This window comes from Tenebrio molitor, chromosome 1 (assembly GCF_963966145.1).
Source record: "Tenebrio molitor chromosome 1, icTenMoli1.1, whole genome shotgun sequence".
Lineage (NCBI taxonomy): Eukaryota > Metazoa > Arthropoda > Insecta > Coleoptera > Tenebrionidae > Tenebrio > Tenebrio molitor.
Window position 1 is genome coordinate 4,990,742 of NC_091046.1, and position 17,880 is coordinate 5,008,621.

Consider the following 17,880-nt stretch of genomic DNA (forward strand, 5'->3'; position numbering starts at 1 on the left):
AATTAAGTCAGTGAAATGTCCAATGTGTGCGAAATTCCGTGCTCGCCACTGTAGGTACTTTGACAGCGTTTAACCTCAAAACACAACTGACACCACACAATAAAAAAAAAAAAACATTATGTATTAAGTAACCGCCTGTATTTACATGGTGTCTTAAAATAACAAAATTTGCCTTAATAAACGAAATAATATTCAGTGGTTTTATTTTGATGTCGCATGGCATATTTGTACTATCGAATTCATGAAAAACTAGTACAGCAAAATTTAACATAAAGCACGTAGAAACGTTACACTACAACATTTTTGAAAAGTTGACAAAACTATGACGTTTTGCTGTACTAGCTTTTCATGAATTTGGATGGACAAATAAAACTGGGACAAAAATCACAATCACATAAGTCAAAATTTACAAATTTGCATCGTTTAATTACGGCTTTATCACAAATAGGTTAACTTTGGAATGACATATTATATCGACATTGACAAATATATTGACAATTCAATGGTCTGATTTACATAGATTAAATTTTAAGTGTCCCAGTTTTATTTGTCCACCGACCGTACATATCAAGAATTGAAGACAAAACGCATTCTACATCGAGTAGGACTTGTTTTGTTTTTTGTGACGTTGAGACGTCTTGAACAGTATCTTGTCAATATGTCAATCTGAGACTGAGAGGTATAAAAATATAATAATATAACAAGTGTGATTGTTTATTACATAGTGATTTCGCATAAAAATATTGACTTAATCTGGTTATTGAGTGTGAGATAAATGCAAAATGTGTCAAGTATTATGTAAATAACGTGTTTTAGGTAGTCATTCATTGAGAGATTTATCAGTTATATTATAAGATAAATTGTCACCATAACTAAAATATTGGCATGACTGATTTTTCAAAGTTCAAGTATGTAAAAAAATTTGAAAAAAACAACGTCGATAAAAGATCAGTAAAAAGGAATTTGTAAGGAGAAATGCAATTACTTAGATTACCTACACAATTTTCGCCACTTGAACGAAATCATCGAGAGTGAAAAACAATGAATCAATTAGTGAATTGTGTTTGATAGCGCTTCGTGTGCGAGCAAAGGTGTATCGCGTTTGAAAGGGCGGCCCGTCGGAAGCCCAGCCCGGCCCTGTAAATTAAAATTATCTGCAGGAGGTTGCACGTGCGCGCGAAAGGTGGCAGCACACCGAATCCGTGATCGTCATATCTTTGCGCATCCGCCTCCTTCGCGGAAAGCTGTCAGTTCTGCGCGTGCCGTAGTAGCGGCGAGTTCTTGGAAGTGTTTGTTTGTTTCAAAATGGCGTTCAATGGAGATGGACCTCACACAAAAAGACAACGGACAGAGACCGACTCCGCCAACAACCGAGTAAGTCACTTTCGAGGCAGGGAGGGCGCCCCGTCCGCGCCGCCCGCGCGTTATAGGTTAGGGTTGCGGTGGACCGCTCGGAAGCTGTCACCGGAGGAATGCGCCCGCTCCGGGGGCTGCCGCCGTCCGGTCCACCCGCCAACGCGCCCCCGAGCCGGCCCCGCTTCGGGGGCGGCCGCCACATCCATTGTTTTGGTTTGGGGGCGATCACATCTCCGACCAAATAAACCCAAATTGATCGGTCCCCGAAATAATCGCATCGATTGGATGGTTTTGCGGTCGCGATTAGGCCCGTCGCTGTCAGTTTTCCGGTGATTATTTGTGCATCTGTCAGATGGTCGTTTTTCGAAATTCGCGGCATGAATGGGCAAGTGCCGGCCGATGACCCAGCAAGGCCAACCAGATGCAGTTCAGCGTGGGTCAACAATAAGTTTTTGACAATTCGATCGGGTTCTAACCTCAAACGTAACAGGTTCGCTCTCGTGGCACCAAACAACGCGAACGTGCTCGTGACTCAACCAGCGGATTTTTGGAGGGGCTCCAAATACTTGTCAAATTTAAAATAAACAATACTTTATTTTATTTGGATCATTTCCGTCCCGGAATTTAGCCACTTTATCGTATGTATTTTGTCTTCAGGTTTTGGCCTCTCGGCGCTTTTTCAGATGCTTTCTGACTCAGTCCGACAGTCCGGGGCGTTTTTCCTCTCTTTGACAGGTCACGTCACTCTAGTTTCCAGCCGCACAGTCGAAGACGAATTGTTCGGAAAATAGGACACAAACAGCTGTACACGATAAAAATAATTTCGATCAGGTCCGCTAACAACAGATTTATCGTGGCTCTAATGTTTCAAACAACAAACCCATGCAGAGGAGTGTCAGGTTCGACTCCTAAGCCAGTTGGAGCTGTCACTAGATCTAGCCCCAGATAGGGTAATTACACAAGAGCCGACACACTATAGCCCATTTTTCAATTGGTGTCAGCTTTGGAATGCCAGTCCCGGCACCGAATTAAACCGTCAACTGGATTTGTCCAATTAATCCACTCAAGACTCGGCCCCATCACATTCTTATTCTCTTTTGTTACGCATTTCTCTCTTGTAATCCATTGATCTGTGTCTCTTTTCCCAATAAATACGTTGCTTTCAATTTTTGTTTCATTTCTGTCCTCTAAAGGGAAAGTTCTCTCGAGTAGACACTCAAATCGAAGCAATCGTTAATTCCAGATTTAGATAACATCAAGTGACAAACACTGTACATGCACTGATTCAAATTATCTTTGTCATTGTTTCTCTATGTCACATCCAAGATTTGGTAAATTCACTTAATTTCTGTCATCATCGACGATTTGTGAAAGCGTTTAAATAATAGTCTTACACCAGCGCTGTAAATTTCCATGGTATCGCGAGGAGAGTGGACCAGGTGTCGCACAAGTCATCCAGTATTTTGTATCAATTTACAAAATTTTTGATATTTTCTTGTAACTTTGGGTTTAAATTTATGGATTTTTTTCCAGAATGTCTAAACCTTGAAATGGAAATTTTTTATACGAACCAGTATTTCACGGTCTAATACACATGGTAAAGTTAATAAGTACATAGTTGGATGGTCTGAGAAGGTGATTGTACCTCGAAGTTAATGAAAACATTGTTACAACATTTCTGAAATTTGTACAAGAACACTGAATTTGTGTTGTTTTGAAGGACCAAAGAAGAATTGGAAATAGAATCGAGACAGAAATGGTCAACAAATAGCTCTCTGACAGTTTGAAATGGATGGATGACAAGATTTTATGGTTAAGTTAATGATTTGAGAAAGTACCTTGAAATGAATCAAGTAAAAATGTAAATGAAATGAAGAAAATGTCAAAATATTTTTTAAATTTGTACAATAACAGTGAATTGGTGTTGTCTCGAAGGACCAAAAAAGAATAGGAAACAGAAAAGTTAACAAACTAGTTGTATGTTTTGAGAAGCTACAAAAGGAGAACCACTCCTGCGTTGGCGAATGAGACGACAGTACCGAGATGGACTCAGAGTAGAGCACTCACAAATTACAAATTCATTCATTGAACATCTCGAGTACGGTTGTACGATCCAAGAAAACATATGTAAATTAACGTCTTATACATACAACAATACGGTGTGTTAATACGCCCGCCTATATCCGAAAACAGTGAAGCCTCCATTAGACCCCGAACAGTGATTGTACCTTGAAATTGATTAAATAAAGACGAAAATGAAAACATTGTGAGCCCCCATTAGTTTCTGAACATTCCTGGAGCCCCTATTAGACCCGAACAGTACCTTGAAATTGATTAAATAAAGACGAAAATGAAAACATTGTGGCAACATTTTTGAAATTTGTATAAGAGCACTGAATTCGTATTGTTTTGAAGGACCAAAAAAGAGTAGGAAACAGGAATGGGCAACACACGGCTCTTTGATATTTTAAAGTGTTCGGATATGAAGATTTGATGCCTCAGACGCGACGAATTGTGATTATGCACGTGCCGCCCTTTTGTTGCCTTTGACGCTAAACGGGCCAAGTTTCCGCCGTCGACGAAAAATGTTCCCTTTTGCAAGTCTCTAGGTTAAAACCGAACGTGTTGTATCACAAATTAGCCGGCGTCAAGGCTCTTAACTGGATTTGTTCAGCGCCGCATGAATATTTAGTTTTAATTTGCCAGGAGTAATTGGAAAAATGAGATTATTCAGGATTCGCATCAACAGGAGAATTCGGTTGTTGCAGTGGGTAACTGGTGGTCGTTCAATAACGCGAATCGCAGAATAGAGAAGTGCAGGTGTAGTTGCGGTGGCCGTTACATCTGAACGAAATTAGAACGAATGTGGTAAGGCATGCAGGATTCCTTTTATGGTCGAGAGTATAACAACAACACATGCTAGAGAATGGAATAATACGTAGGATTATGAAGAAAATGTGACGGTGCAGTTTCGACGGAAGTACCGTTAAGAGCAAGGAATTTGGAGGGAATTTGCAAGAAGAACTCATGAATGGAGAAGCGGTTCTTGACAGTTGGAATCGAACAAAAAAGCAATCAGAATGTAATACTGTTCCAAGGTAAACAATTGCGAATGACGAACGAAGCGATAAAACAAAATTTAACGCCGCAGTAATAGTGCGAAGCCGATCATCGATTTATTAACGCAATTTGCGGTAAACGACACTGCGACTAGTTGTTTGGACGCTTGAGCCGACAACAATCCCAACAACAAAATAATACAGTGTTGGCGACTGGGTGTCAAAGAGGTTGACCTCAGCAATGAACCCCATTCGATGCCGCCGCCTCTAGGAGCGACGGGAAAACTTTACGTCCCACCCACTCGACGAACTGAATAAGTTATTAGAATTCTGAATGATATTTTTGTGTCATTTAATCGGAAAAGTTTCCAAAAAGAAGCGAACAAGAGTCGGACCCCGATTTGATGATAAGGTGCAATTGTGATTGCACAAGCGGACCTTGATGGCACAAAAGATGTGGAGATAAATGGTCCTATCGATCACTTTTTGACAGTACCTGCGTACCTGTGTTTTTTGGGCCAGATCAAGTGATACAGTGAGTGTAGCCAAGTGACGTTACGATGCAAGAACTTGCGTGAGGAAAAGGACTCCGGATCGCGATCGGAGGTGGATTTGCCCAATTGGTCGCGAGCTTCACCCTCCAATTAACGTACACCTGGACTGCGTAATGAATTTAAAGATCCTCGCTAAACGTATTGTTATAAATTTTAATGAGGCGAGTACCTAGTCCGGAATGCTGTATAAAAACCGAATTTGAACACTCCCGACGTACATTATCCCCGGATTAAATTCTGCATGTTATAAATATTTAACGAAATTGCCTTTTGCAAATGTGGGAGACACCGTTACGTAAAAAAATAAATTATGCAAGAGGAATGTCGACGAGATCGCGTTCTTTTATTGGCCGGGAATAAAGTTCAGGAACTGCGCCGGCACCAACGGCTGAACTTTGCTTTTGTGATAATCAACCGTTTAGCGAGATCTCGCGTGATGCTCCAAAATTATTTCAATTGTGTTTTATTATGTTCTCCATTAGAGTAATTTCGGACATCACGAAATCTCCGAGCACATTCGTGTGATCATTGTCACCGGTGAAACTTCTCAACACCCATTAAGCTCTGCAAAAATGTTGTAAGGCTCACGACGACACGTTTTACAGTTAAATTGCTTATTTATTTCGGTTGGTGTTTGATATTTGGCTTGTTTCTCGACCGGATCTGTAATAAACATGACAGGTTTTCAATTTTATTCGTCGAAGACCAAGACCGCCTATTAGTTGGGCTAACGATGATTGCCGGCTCTGGAACTGATTGACTAACGTGACGAGCGGTCTGAAACGGGATTAGGTTAAATCTGGATGGCATGTGCCACCGAATTGGAGATGTCAATTAGGATTCTTGCAAATTTCTTGTAGTGTCTCTCAGGGTCTCCAGTGGATCGGTGGTTTTTCGACAATTCGTTCTTGTCCTGTCCAGGACGGCCTCAAACCGTAGAATTAGTAAAATTGAGCGAGTCGAATTGATGTTGTACAACTTTTTCTTTGCTTCAGGGACACACAGGAAATTACACAACCACGGAAGAACCAAGAAGAAAAAGACAAGACGAAAGCAAACCAAATCACGTCCTATTGTTTACTATTATTAACCCCATGTATCCAATTACCGTGGTAAGTGTTCAATCAATAGTTGAAGAACAAGAAAATTGCCACATCCGTTTGCTCCTCTTCCAAATCATAGATCTTGACCAGTGAAGTGATAAACAAAATCTTTGTTGTTGTTCCAAGCGTGCACCGTTCCACGCGGATTCAATAGGGTACAGTTCGGACCAATTGGGAGTACTGATGTTGCAATTTTTTGTGTTATCATTTGAAAGGTGAATAAATATTTCGGCATAATAAATATTAATTAATTGGAATGATTAGTATCGCGTAATTTTTTTCTCACAGGTGATAAGTGAGAGTCGAGTTTTGGGTTTATTAATAGCAGTGATTTTTATCAGGGATAGTCAATCTCGGGTTCCATAAATTTTCCAGTCGCAGATAAGCACATAATCAAGAAATCTCTGTGAAACTTAATCCTGTCGATTTTTGCAACTCGCGATAAAAATCCCTATCTCCACTCGAGGAATGTTTATTTTCGTTATCTATTTTTATTTAGAAAACATACGGCGCCAATTTTTTCCATTTTTGCGATTGATTTCGAATTCATGGAACTGCTCCTCGCCACGAAATTTACTATGCCGGACGTCCCTTTCGCCCGTTTTTAATTCCGTCACACTCCCCAGCCCAACTTTGAAGTTGGGTTCAATTTCGCAGAACACTGGATCCGGTAAAGAATTTCCCTTCACATCGTGTTGGTTTTCGTTAATGGGATAATTAACCCTTTTAATTCTCCGTCGTGAAAAATTTCCGGTCGGTTTCTCGTGTCGCTGTACCCCCATCATCCATCCACACGAGTTTTTGCTACTGTGTAACGACTGTCTCCTTGAACGAAAACGTCAATAATCGATACAGCACAATGATGCACGTTCGAAATGCGAAATTATAACGGGACGCTACTTTTGAAATGTCATCTCGTGCCTATCTTCGTCAATTTGTGATAAGCAGAATGGGATTTTTGCAAAATTTCTTTGCTCGGTGAGTCGACGTGATAGCTTGAAGGAAAATAAAAGGACTCTTTGTGGTGTGCGGTTCTTGCGCGGTGAACGTAAATACGTCTCGTACCTACATGTTTTATGAATGGAATTTTCGATTCAGGTGAAGTTCGATTTAAAATTGCTGCTTGCCAGAGAAAATTACTCAATTGTGAGGCGAACGAAAACGAGAGTGCGATAACGTTTCCAGTTTCTAATTGTACGTCACGAGTTTGCTTTCTGCAAAAGGTTGGCAAGGTCAGCACTCGAGCATAATGCAAATTGCTCGCTACAGACAACGAACTGTGAAAATTCAAATTTCTGTTCCCTTTTTAACCAGGAAATGATCCGGTATTTGCTGGAGCGTGCTCACAGTTCGTCGAGGTAATTGTCGATAAAACAGTGATTTCATTGAAAAACAAAAGACAAATGCGATATGGTTTTTGACCCAAGAGCTGACTTTTGACCACAGGAACGAATAGTGACTCCGACTAATTAATTCTAATTACATAAAATATCTTTCACTTTATGCTTTGTTAGCATTTATTTTTAGAATTCTCTTTCATTCATCCTCATTGTAATATGGTCTTGCATTAATTAGAATCTTTTGTTAATGTAATGGCGCATCAACAAGGATGTACCGGGTGCGGTCCTGTGAAAAGTTTTTTCCATACAGTCCTACTTTCAGTACACCAATTAGCCAAAAACACAAATCAGAAAATTAAAATACATATTCCAAACAAAAATAATTGTACATTGTAACATTCGCAACACTCGCAGCTTCTGGACTTTATTGTAGACCTCGATGGACTCCATATTTTTCATGCACATCGTTTTCGTCCAACTCTATAGTTTAACTTAAAGAAAGTCAGTTAACGTCACGCCACACGGGCACCATGGCGCCCGCACCGATTTTTCGTTTCAGTCTCTTGCTTGACACTTTCTGTGGGACTTCCTGTTCCCAAATCTATTACACTGGATGGGGCAAACACAAAATGCTCCGAAAATGCACTCGATGTACATTTTCTGCAAGAACAGAGGTCCCTCGTGTTCGTACAAACCGCGACAAACGAGAATTTGCTGTACAAATTTTATCCGAGATCAACATCCCGCGTTTCCCATCCTGCGAGGTGCATTATTTACGGTGTCGTGTTAACCCCCCGAAGAAGGAACGTCGGGGGATCACCGCGAGAGCGGAATTGATCCAAAATTATTGCACGCGAGATGCAGGCGAAGGTATGATCGATAAATTACGGTCCTGTTCAATTCGCACATGTTTACGACGACATAAATTAACATCAAATTATAATCGCGTTTAATTTTGGAAAACCAAATTGTAATTACCACCGAAAATGTAGCAATTTGTGTTTGTGGCATGTTTACAATATTTGAACCGCGTCGAATTGTGGTGTGCTAATCAAAGTGATTAATTTTCTCTATCGCAATCATGACCCACCGATGAATCTTTTAATTGCAATTTGTGCACCGTTTTGGTTTTTTATTGTGCGGCAATTATAGGTTCTAAATGGCGTGAATGGTATTATGTTACCTGGAAATTATCGGAGGTAATTCAACACCGTCACTGTTTATTCGTTCCATTCGTGTTTCATTAATAACAATTTAATTTGCTTTGTGTTTCGGTGAATTAATAAAACAGCGAGGGGGTGGGGTGCCGCAATCAAATATTATTCGGGCACTGTTTGTATGCACACTTCGCGATTGACAGGAGATTGTGGTGTCCACATTTTTATTAATAACAGAGATAGACTTTGCCCAATCGATATGCAGAAATAGACGAGTGGATCCAATGAAACTGATCAATCAGGTTTTACGCGGCGGGAGTCTGGACGAAGCGAGGATCGGATCAATCAGGCGAGTCCTTGAGCATAACTGTCGGTAAATGACGAAACGTTGCCAATAAATCCGGCTCAATAATGTTCCCCCAAAGTGAATTTAAAATAAGAGGCGCCCGGTCAAGTTGAGTTCTTTGACGTTGCTCTTTCGGAGATCTTATCCTTTATTTTCCGGTGGGCATAAATCGGCGTGATTGATGTCGCAGATCGTTCATTTTCCGATTTCGCAGTGGAACATTTCTGCTGGAGTCCGTTGCAATATTTATAGTGAAGTGTCGGTGGTACATTACGAGTCTGCGAAATTTCACAGATAACTCCGCTGCATGCTCCTGCGGACCACGTGGAGATGATTAATTTTTTCGCGAAGCGAGCAGATGTCGACTGCTCGTCCGACTGGACGTTTGTAGGTGCATGTTTTCCACTCTTATAAATAGATATGTAGGTAAAGGTACGGCAAAGAAACTTCTCAATTGGGTTTCGAGGAAGCCAGATCTGGTCGGAATGAGGTCGACGCCGGTTGCGCAACACGCGAAAGATTTTTTCGCCGAGCTCTGCGAGAAGGAAAACGAAAAGATGATTGTCCGGGCACAAGGATCATTTCGGTTTGGTCCGTCCGCTCCTCGCGTGCTCCTTTCTCGTCCTTAGCCTCCAGGAGTTTCGTTACTCCACTTCTGTTCCTTTTGTGCACCGTTTGGTGTCTTTTTGTTCGGTTTCGTGGTCGCCGTCCGAATTTAATGTTTTCTTCGAATGTTGCCTATTCATCGGGATATGTTTAGAATTGTGTGTCATGTTCGTTACGTGTTTCAGTGTTACGCCATTTTATTCACGTTGTCTTCGAACACCTGTCCTGCGTCGTCAATTTGAGTAGTGCAGCCGACGTTCGGGTCGTAATTCACAATTTTCCACTTGTCCCCTAGTTTTTGATCCAATAGAAAAACTTCCGTCGGGTTCATTCATGCGACGACAATGGTGTGCATCCAGGATTCTTCACGAAACAATGGACTTTTATCGCATTTGGTTTTTGTTTGTGTTGTGTGCATCTGCGCCAGGACGCGTTATTTAAATTGATTCAATGGAAGGATTCGAGTTTGCAGTGATGGCGTGCATTTGTCTAAACGGAAGAAATTGCAAGAGCGGAATTGGGATCGGTTCGTCTGATTGTTTCCAAAATGTTTCAGCTTTGTCACACGACTGCGGGTGATGGATATTGCGAAATGGAATGGGGTGTCTGTAAAACGAGCAATGTTTTCTCTCCACGGAGAATTTTTGTAGATTATTTCCTTCATGTGTTTAGCAACCAATTGCGTGACAAATATTGACCAATCAAAACGAGAAAACAAAAAATAACCCGATAAAATTTCTTTAAAATGCACACTGTGCAATAATCTGATAAAAAATGTCGGTACCTGATTTTTTTTTTAAATATGTACATACATAAATTATTTTAAATAAAAAGGATTGGAAATAATGCGTTTGGTTTCATTCTATTCAGGAAATAATCAGCCGTATACCCCTCGTGCAAAATTTTAATATCGGCATCCATAAATTATTCGGTCAGAAGACCAATTGTTATCAAATAAAAGCCCTCGACTTCGTCTCTTGCTCTTATTTGCTAATAATTGGTCTTCTGACCTCATTTATGGATGTTTTCGTTCATTAGCAAAAAATTTTCCGATAAAAAATTTTGCACTTGGGATATAATATGTGAGAATATTTGAGTGGAATATGCTACCTACACATAATTATACATACATATTTTGAAAAACACAAATCCTTTTATTTTACACCGGTTATCCTCCGAAAATGTTTTCACTGGTAGTAGACAGGTTATCTGGTGACAAATCAGGGCTGTATGGAGTTCCAGTGTAATTTTTGAAGAGTATAAATCTTCTACTAAACTTGTTGCGCAGGAGTTTGGTGTGCCTGATTTATTTCGTTCTTCTTGTTGACCGTTGTGCATCGATAAAATTGATCATTGTTAAATAACAATAACAAAGAGCATTGACCCCCTTGCTGTTACTCAAGGAGTTCAACACTAATCATAATTTACGCTATGGATGAGGAAGGTTTTGGAATGCAATGTGGTTTTCTTTAATTGCCATATTAGAACTTCTGGCGCTGTGAATGCTTGCTATGTTATTTTCGAAATTACGTTTCGAGTCTTAAAAAAAATCAACACATTTTTATTGTCTTTGATATACGGTGCGATCAATTAAAAAATAAATCGAGTCGGCGTGTTACCTATGGCAACCCATGCTATAGCATAGGCTCCAAAGCAAACTCGATTTATTTTTTAAATGATCGCTCGGTACAAGATTTTGTATTATTTCGAAAATGATTCAACAAATGTTACAATTCAACTTTTTGGATTTCCTGCTCGTGCTCTAAAGTACTATCCCTTACCTGGCATCTTCCAAACATCATGTTTTCTCACTCTTACGCCCGCACACAGTTCTCAGAACGATGATGGCCAATTTGTTAACGTGAGCCGAGCGCATGTATCTTCCTGAAAAAAAAATTGCATGTGCGTGTGTTAAGGGGTGATTATTATTGATTTATGACAACCCGGTTTTATGACTTACCGGCATCGAACTCAGAAACGAAGTATAGCATCCTACATTCTAAAATTGATATAGCCTTAAATAAAAGATAAAGCTGATTAATTTGACAGTTGGGGAGGTTAAAACAATGTCAGTTTTTATAATAGCCCCAAATGACGTTGATTTTGTTTTGGAATTTATTGCACTTGTTTGTACAGTAAATGTTTAGATAACGTTTAAGATCATCAGCAAACGGAAGTTACTTTGATTGACAATATCATCGTCTATCTAAAAAAAAAAAACGGTAAGTAACAGTGGTCCAAGGTTGGAGTCTTGCGAAATTCCAGATAAAGATTGACATTTTCTTGAAATTTGAGATGAGATAAAATGCAGAAATGAATGAATCTGAACGAAAAATTATGCAATTCATTGAGAGAATATAGTTTTACTTTTTATTACCAGCAATTTTTGAAGCCCAAATAGAAATACATACATACCAGATATGTAAAGCGATGATGAAATGGTGTTAATAAATATTTCACAAAAATAAATTTGCATATGAAGAATGTACGTAAAAAATAGCAGTTGCACATAAATGAGGCTAGTTTGTAATATAAAGTGTCATTTGTTGAAAAGAAAACAGTAAATACAAATACATACAATACTTTCAAAATGAAACTTCAGTCAGTGAATTCTGATTTACCAGAATATTTCAAAGCACACAAACGCTATTTTTATTAAAAAAAGAATTTAACAGTTTACTGAACAAACGGCATTTATAACTGAAAGATAACTGTTTGTAACCGAGCTAAATGTAACATAGGTACTACGCCGGACATACGTTCTTAAAATTTTTCAGAGCGCTCTTGACCAGATTTTTATTGACACGTTCAGTATCCGGTGTTCATTTAAATTTCACCTCAAACTTGGCGTTGAAGAGTCGATTGTGAACGCACCACTCGTCCGTCTGCACACTAAAAACACAAACAACGCAGAAAGTGAGGTTAGATTTAGACAACTAATCCGTGATCTGTAATCCGTGGTGCGTTCACAATCAACGCCTACTATGAAGATAAATTTATGAACGCCCGATACAAGAATGTCAGCACATATTATTATTTATGATAATATTAAATTTTAGGCAATTAATGACATTTAAATTTTTTCAAAGAAATATTAGTTCTGTCGGAAGACAGGCAACGCAATTGGAGCATAACTCATCAAGAGTTCTATTTGAGACTGGCAAATACGTGTTTGTCGACTGTACCTGTACCTGTAAAAAACGTCATTAAAAAAGGTATCCACATTGGAGAAATGTCCGTGACAAGAGGTTTCACTGTACAAATGTGGAAACTCTACGAGTGCTGTTGACTTTTCACTGGTTGCCTCGCCGTATATTTCACGTTCATAATTATTTATGACCACTTCAACAGATTTAAATGCGGGAATGACGGTACTAAATAAATTAATTATTCAGTTAAATTTGTAAATTCGACTGGAAACATATCGCTCGGGACACGTCTGTTTGCATGATGTTTTTATGTTTCCATTAATTTTTCATAAGTGTGCTCTAGTTTGCAACTTAAATCGTGTTTCTTTAATGCAAATCGTATTTTACTAAAAGGTCACCAGTTACCCGGACTAGGGGAAATTGATCCCCCGCGCCCCCACCTAATCTCCGGAGTTTCCGGAATTAATCTTGTGATTTTTCAGCGGCGACTTCGCAACCGACACCTCGAACTCCTCCGCCGTTCCCTCGGGAAGAATCAGGAATTAATTGATTGTTCGGCCGGAGAGCGTGTGTTTCACTTGTGTCAAATTGCCACTCAGCCGTTCCCTTTGTTCCGTGTCACATTACACTTTCCGATGGGCGATCGATTACGAATGCAGTTTTGATGAAAGCGAATTGTAACTGCATCATGGGAAACAGGAGTTGTTCCATTAAATTTTAACGAATCGCGGAGTGGATTATTATCGACGGACGTGTCGTCTCGTCAAGACTTTCAGCCGGCTCTTAAATGTCGTATAAATCTTTCAGCGCCCTTGTCAATTTTGTCAATCTAATATCGTAAATCATTCAGGTATTGTATGAGGCACGTCGACAGGTCGGTCAACAACGCATCCATCGGAAGTAACCGATCGCTGTTATTAAAATATTTGCATTCCGGCGTGTGCAATAACCTCGGTGCAATTTGCATGGGAGATTTACCGAATTGTGCGGTTTCTGTCGGCGTTTTGAAGTTTGATCGACGATATGTGCCGGGAAATTTACGACGACAACGGCGTCGGGTGAAGTGCGTTTTTGTATTTTAATTTACTCAAGTGGGTATCTGAAAAATGCGACGTTGTTTTTCGCCCTCTTCTCCCTCTGTCGGGTGAATTTTTCACGTCCCGCGAGAGAAAAAAGTGCCGCCTTTCAAAAGTCGTCGGCTAATTTCCGCGCGACGGCAGTTTCACAGTTTGTCATTGTCCGAAACGTCAATTGTCAAATGAGTGATGGCGATGAGCAGCATAGGTGTCACTAAAAAATTCGCTATTAACGCGTTCCAAAATTAGATTTAACTGGGCCACAACTCTTCCTCGTCACGAGACTTCAGACCTTGACAAATATTTCATTAAAAAACCTTTCAGGTGTCGGGCGTTTAGTGACGATGATCGAAAGGTCCTAAAGCGATTAATTGTGGAAGAGAGGAAAATTTCGTGGATGAAGTGATCATCGAAAAGTAGTTTGTTCGAAGCTTTGTTTGATTGACACTGTCGTGCGTTATAAAGGTGAATAACACCGAGAAGCCCTGCGGCACTCCAGATGGATCTTATGAAAGTAAATTAGGACGATCCTTTTTTATTTATTTATGTATTTATTGTTTGTAATAACGATGAAAATTATTTTTTACAATCAAATCTTTTCAGGGCTTCGTTAAAAATGAAACTATAAAAATTCGCATATGCACTGCCGTACACTTAATTTTGCAAAATAAAAAGCACAGTTTTAAAAATTGGAAAATAAAATGTTTTCGTGCAATTTTTAATGATGGTGCTTGGTTTTGTTTCCGTTAAAGTAGAGCACAGCGTCGTCAGCTGTCAAGCCACAGATGTCAAACGTCATTTGTTGAGCGAACAGGCACTGGTGTGATTTGTTTCTTTTGCAAAAACAGTTATTTTTAGAACTAACCAACAAGAGTTTATGATTTTCGATGATTATCTACCAAAGCATACCAACTGAAAAGACGACCTGTTTTTGTAAACGACCACGTTTGACCACCTATTTTTTTTTGAACGCCGGTTACATCTATGTACTTTCAATTTATGCAAGAAATTGATGATCACATTTTGTTCTAACAAAAAAATTCTTTTCTAGCTTACTACATTCTGTTACACATTTCTCTCTTATTTCCATCGACTTCATCCCATAATTGGTGCGATTGTGTTTTAAAATTTACCAATACTGCTACATAACAAGGTTGTAGTTGCTATGATATGAAGCTGTTGATTGGTGGGATCTATACCAAATCAATGTTGTTCAAATACATAACAATATTGCTAAATTTTGAAACTATCGCACTAAATAACGGGTGTTTTTTTAAATTTGGCGTCGAACTAGGCTTTGAACTGTCGATTGTGAACGCACTATAAAGGTTTTTTTTTAAATTTGGCGTCGAAGTAGGCGTTGGAGAGTCGATTGAGAGCGTACCACTCGTGTAAAAGCGTAAGATTTAAACAGCTGATCCGTGATCCGTAACCTGTATAGTGCGTTCACAATCGACAGTTTAAGGCCTACTTCGACGCCAAATTTAAACAAACCCGTTACAGGTTTCACGGATCAGCTGTTTAAATCTTACACTTTTACACGAGTGGTGCGCTCTCAATCGACTCTCTAACGCCTACTTTGACGCCAAATTTTAAAAAACACACTTAAAGCTTGTTTGACACGATACTAAATTTTTGAGAAAATTTAGTAGTAAATGAGAGAGGACCAATGAACGATCAGGATCTGACAAAGACAGACTATGATCCTGATCGTTCATTGGTCCTGATCGGGATCTCTCTCATTTTCTAACAAATTTTCTACAAAATTTAGCATCGTGTCAAACAAGCTTTATGTAGTTCGATTGTACATACATATTTACATAAATCCGGACTTTAGGGTGTTCACTTCATAACTTTAATATGTGACGTCCGCCTAATGGTTTCATCAACTTAGAAAATGATTTTTTTTTCTTTATTAACCTACTGTCGCGAGCAATAAATTTTGGTCGTCAATGTCATTTCAAAATTTGGTTCGATTGTCACAAATTTAAAAAATTTCCCTGCCTGATTATGCGCATGTCAACAAAGTGTCAAAAAATGAGAAAAAAATGTCAATTAATGTCATACAACATGATGATAGGTTATGATATTTACGACTGTTTTACAATGGAGCATTTTTGATTGCGTCAAAGAACGACCTTGACGACCAAAATTTATTGCTCGCGACTGTACATATATCGTACGTTACAAGACAATTTTTGAAAAGTAACGAATTTGATTGATAATAAAGAAAAAAAAATACGTTTCCTAACTTGTGGCACAAATAGCTATTGTAGTACATATTTCATTCCATGTCTTACCTAGATCTTTCAATTATTCAGAATGCTTTAAAATGTCGCCATTAATATGTACCTACCAATTCGATAAAAATCGATTCTTCTTGCATTTGGCAAAACTCTAAAAGTGACAATTATCTACTGTCAGCTTCAAATTATGTTGATATTTTTTGTTTATTGCAGTTGTTAGTACAGTTAAATTATAGATAATGTCATTAGTCACATATTGTTATGTATTACTATTACCAAAAAGTAGTTTCTTGAAGTTTCTGATTAACACAATCGTCGTCCATGTATAAAACTGTAAATAACAATGGTCCAAGATCAGAATTTTGCGGTATTCCAGATGAAGAAAGTAAGATTGAAATAAAGACAACAAATTGATCTAGGAACGCCCAGCCACAGAATTAGCTGAAGAGAATATAGTGGTTGCTTTGACTGTTGATATTGTCAGATTTATTAATGCTGTTGTCTATCTTTAAAATTTGATGTAAAAAGATCAAAGAAAAAAGAGTAGACTTTTTTATTATAAAACTCTTATGATGTGGTGTCATAAAATATTAGACAAATAAATAAATTTGTACATGCAGATTATACTCAAATTTAATTGCATAAATGAAACTAGTTCAGTGAATTTTTAAGTATAGTTTTCGACCTCTCTTAAATTTTGAGTGATACATCACTCTTATTCAAAAAAATAGATAAAGAGATAAATAATACTTTAAAGCGCAACTTCAACTACCGAATCTTTTTGGAGCATTTTTGTTGATATAGTGTATCAACTGTAGAGGTAGGTACAGTTGCTTGCATAGTCCAAAGCTTTTATACCATTGTACATCTAAACTAATGTTTTTATACCGAACAAAAAGTTAGAACGTTTTCTGTTTGTTAGTGTGTGCAGTTCTTCAACGTTTTTGTTACAGTTTCTTGCGATAAAATTTTCGGGGAAATTCCTTCATAAAGCGGCGGTCCACATTTCTAAAGAACAAATTTTGTTGTGCTCATGTTTAGCGATAATAGATAATCCGAACTGTCAAGTCGAAAGACTGTAGAGAATATTGTGGAAAAATCAAACAATATAGTGCTCCTAGATTTTCCCGAGTCTCCATCAAGTTCATACCGGGCTTAGTGTAAGTTAATTAGAGGATAGCGTATGGAGCTTTTGTTAATTTCCTTTGTATCAAAATACATTGAGATTGACGTAATTAAATTTAGGCAAAGGGTGTCGCGTTTAATTTCGACCTTACCCCGCTGAAGTACCGGCGGAATTTAAAACAGAAGAAATGAAATTGTCACGGAAGTCTGTCTGAATCAGGATAACGTGTCGAATTAGACGCACCGTCACAATTATTCCACTTTGTTACATTAAGGTCCGGTTTATTATGAAAAGAGACGTAATTTTCTAGAACGAGTACTGAAACACTTACATATTGTATAATTTTGTCGCCACATAAAAATTCCGCGTTGTATAAGTTTACGTTATGTTTGTTTAATATTTTTTCATCATGCAGAAACGGTTTATTACCATAAACACGTACAAGATGTGATACGTTTACGTAAGTGATACTGTTATAATTTCAGTACCGCGCCCTCATTAACAGGTACTTACCTCCAGAGATTTATTTATCTTTTGTGTATTTATAATTTAGTGAAGATGTTTATTTATGGTGTTCTTCTCTTCCTTTCAGGATGTCCTACACACGATCTGCCAAGCGAGCGGTCAGGTTTTACGGATCGTCATATTTAAGAAAAATGGTGTGCAGGCTATGGTCGAATATCCTTGAATATTTATTAGTTTGGCTATAAACAAGTGGCTCAACGAAAAACTAAACAGGAAGTTTTCTGTTTCCCGTTCGCG

At 38.6% G+C, this 17,880-nt stretch overlaps 1 protein-coding gene across 3 annotated transcripts in view; it reads left to right on the forward strand.

Moving 5' to 3' along the window:
- The first annotated feature begins 1,080 nt into the window (after window positions 1-1,080).
- Window positions 1,081-17,880, forward strand: part of sm (smooth) — a 113,920-nt gene continuing 97,120 nt past the window's right edge. Inside the window, exons 1-3 of one of the 3 annotated variants that reach the window (XM_069056120.1) lie at window positions 1,081-1,374; window positions 5,965-6,081; window positions 17,711-17,796. In XM_069056120.1, the coding sequence (XP_068912221.1) occupies window positions 1,306-1,374; window positions 5,965-6,081; window positions 17,711-17,796 (272 nt within the window). In that variant the 5' untranslated portion in view covers window positions 1,081-1,305. Of the gene's footprint in view, window positions 1,375-4,961; window positions 5,131-5,964; window positions 6,082-17,710; window positions 17,797-17,880 lie in introns of those variants that run through there. The other 2 variants (XM_069056726.1, XM_069057469.1) reach the window with 2 other exon arrangements.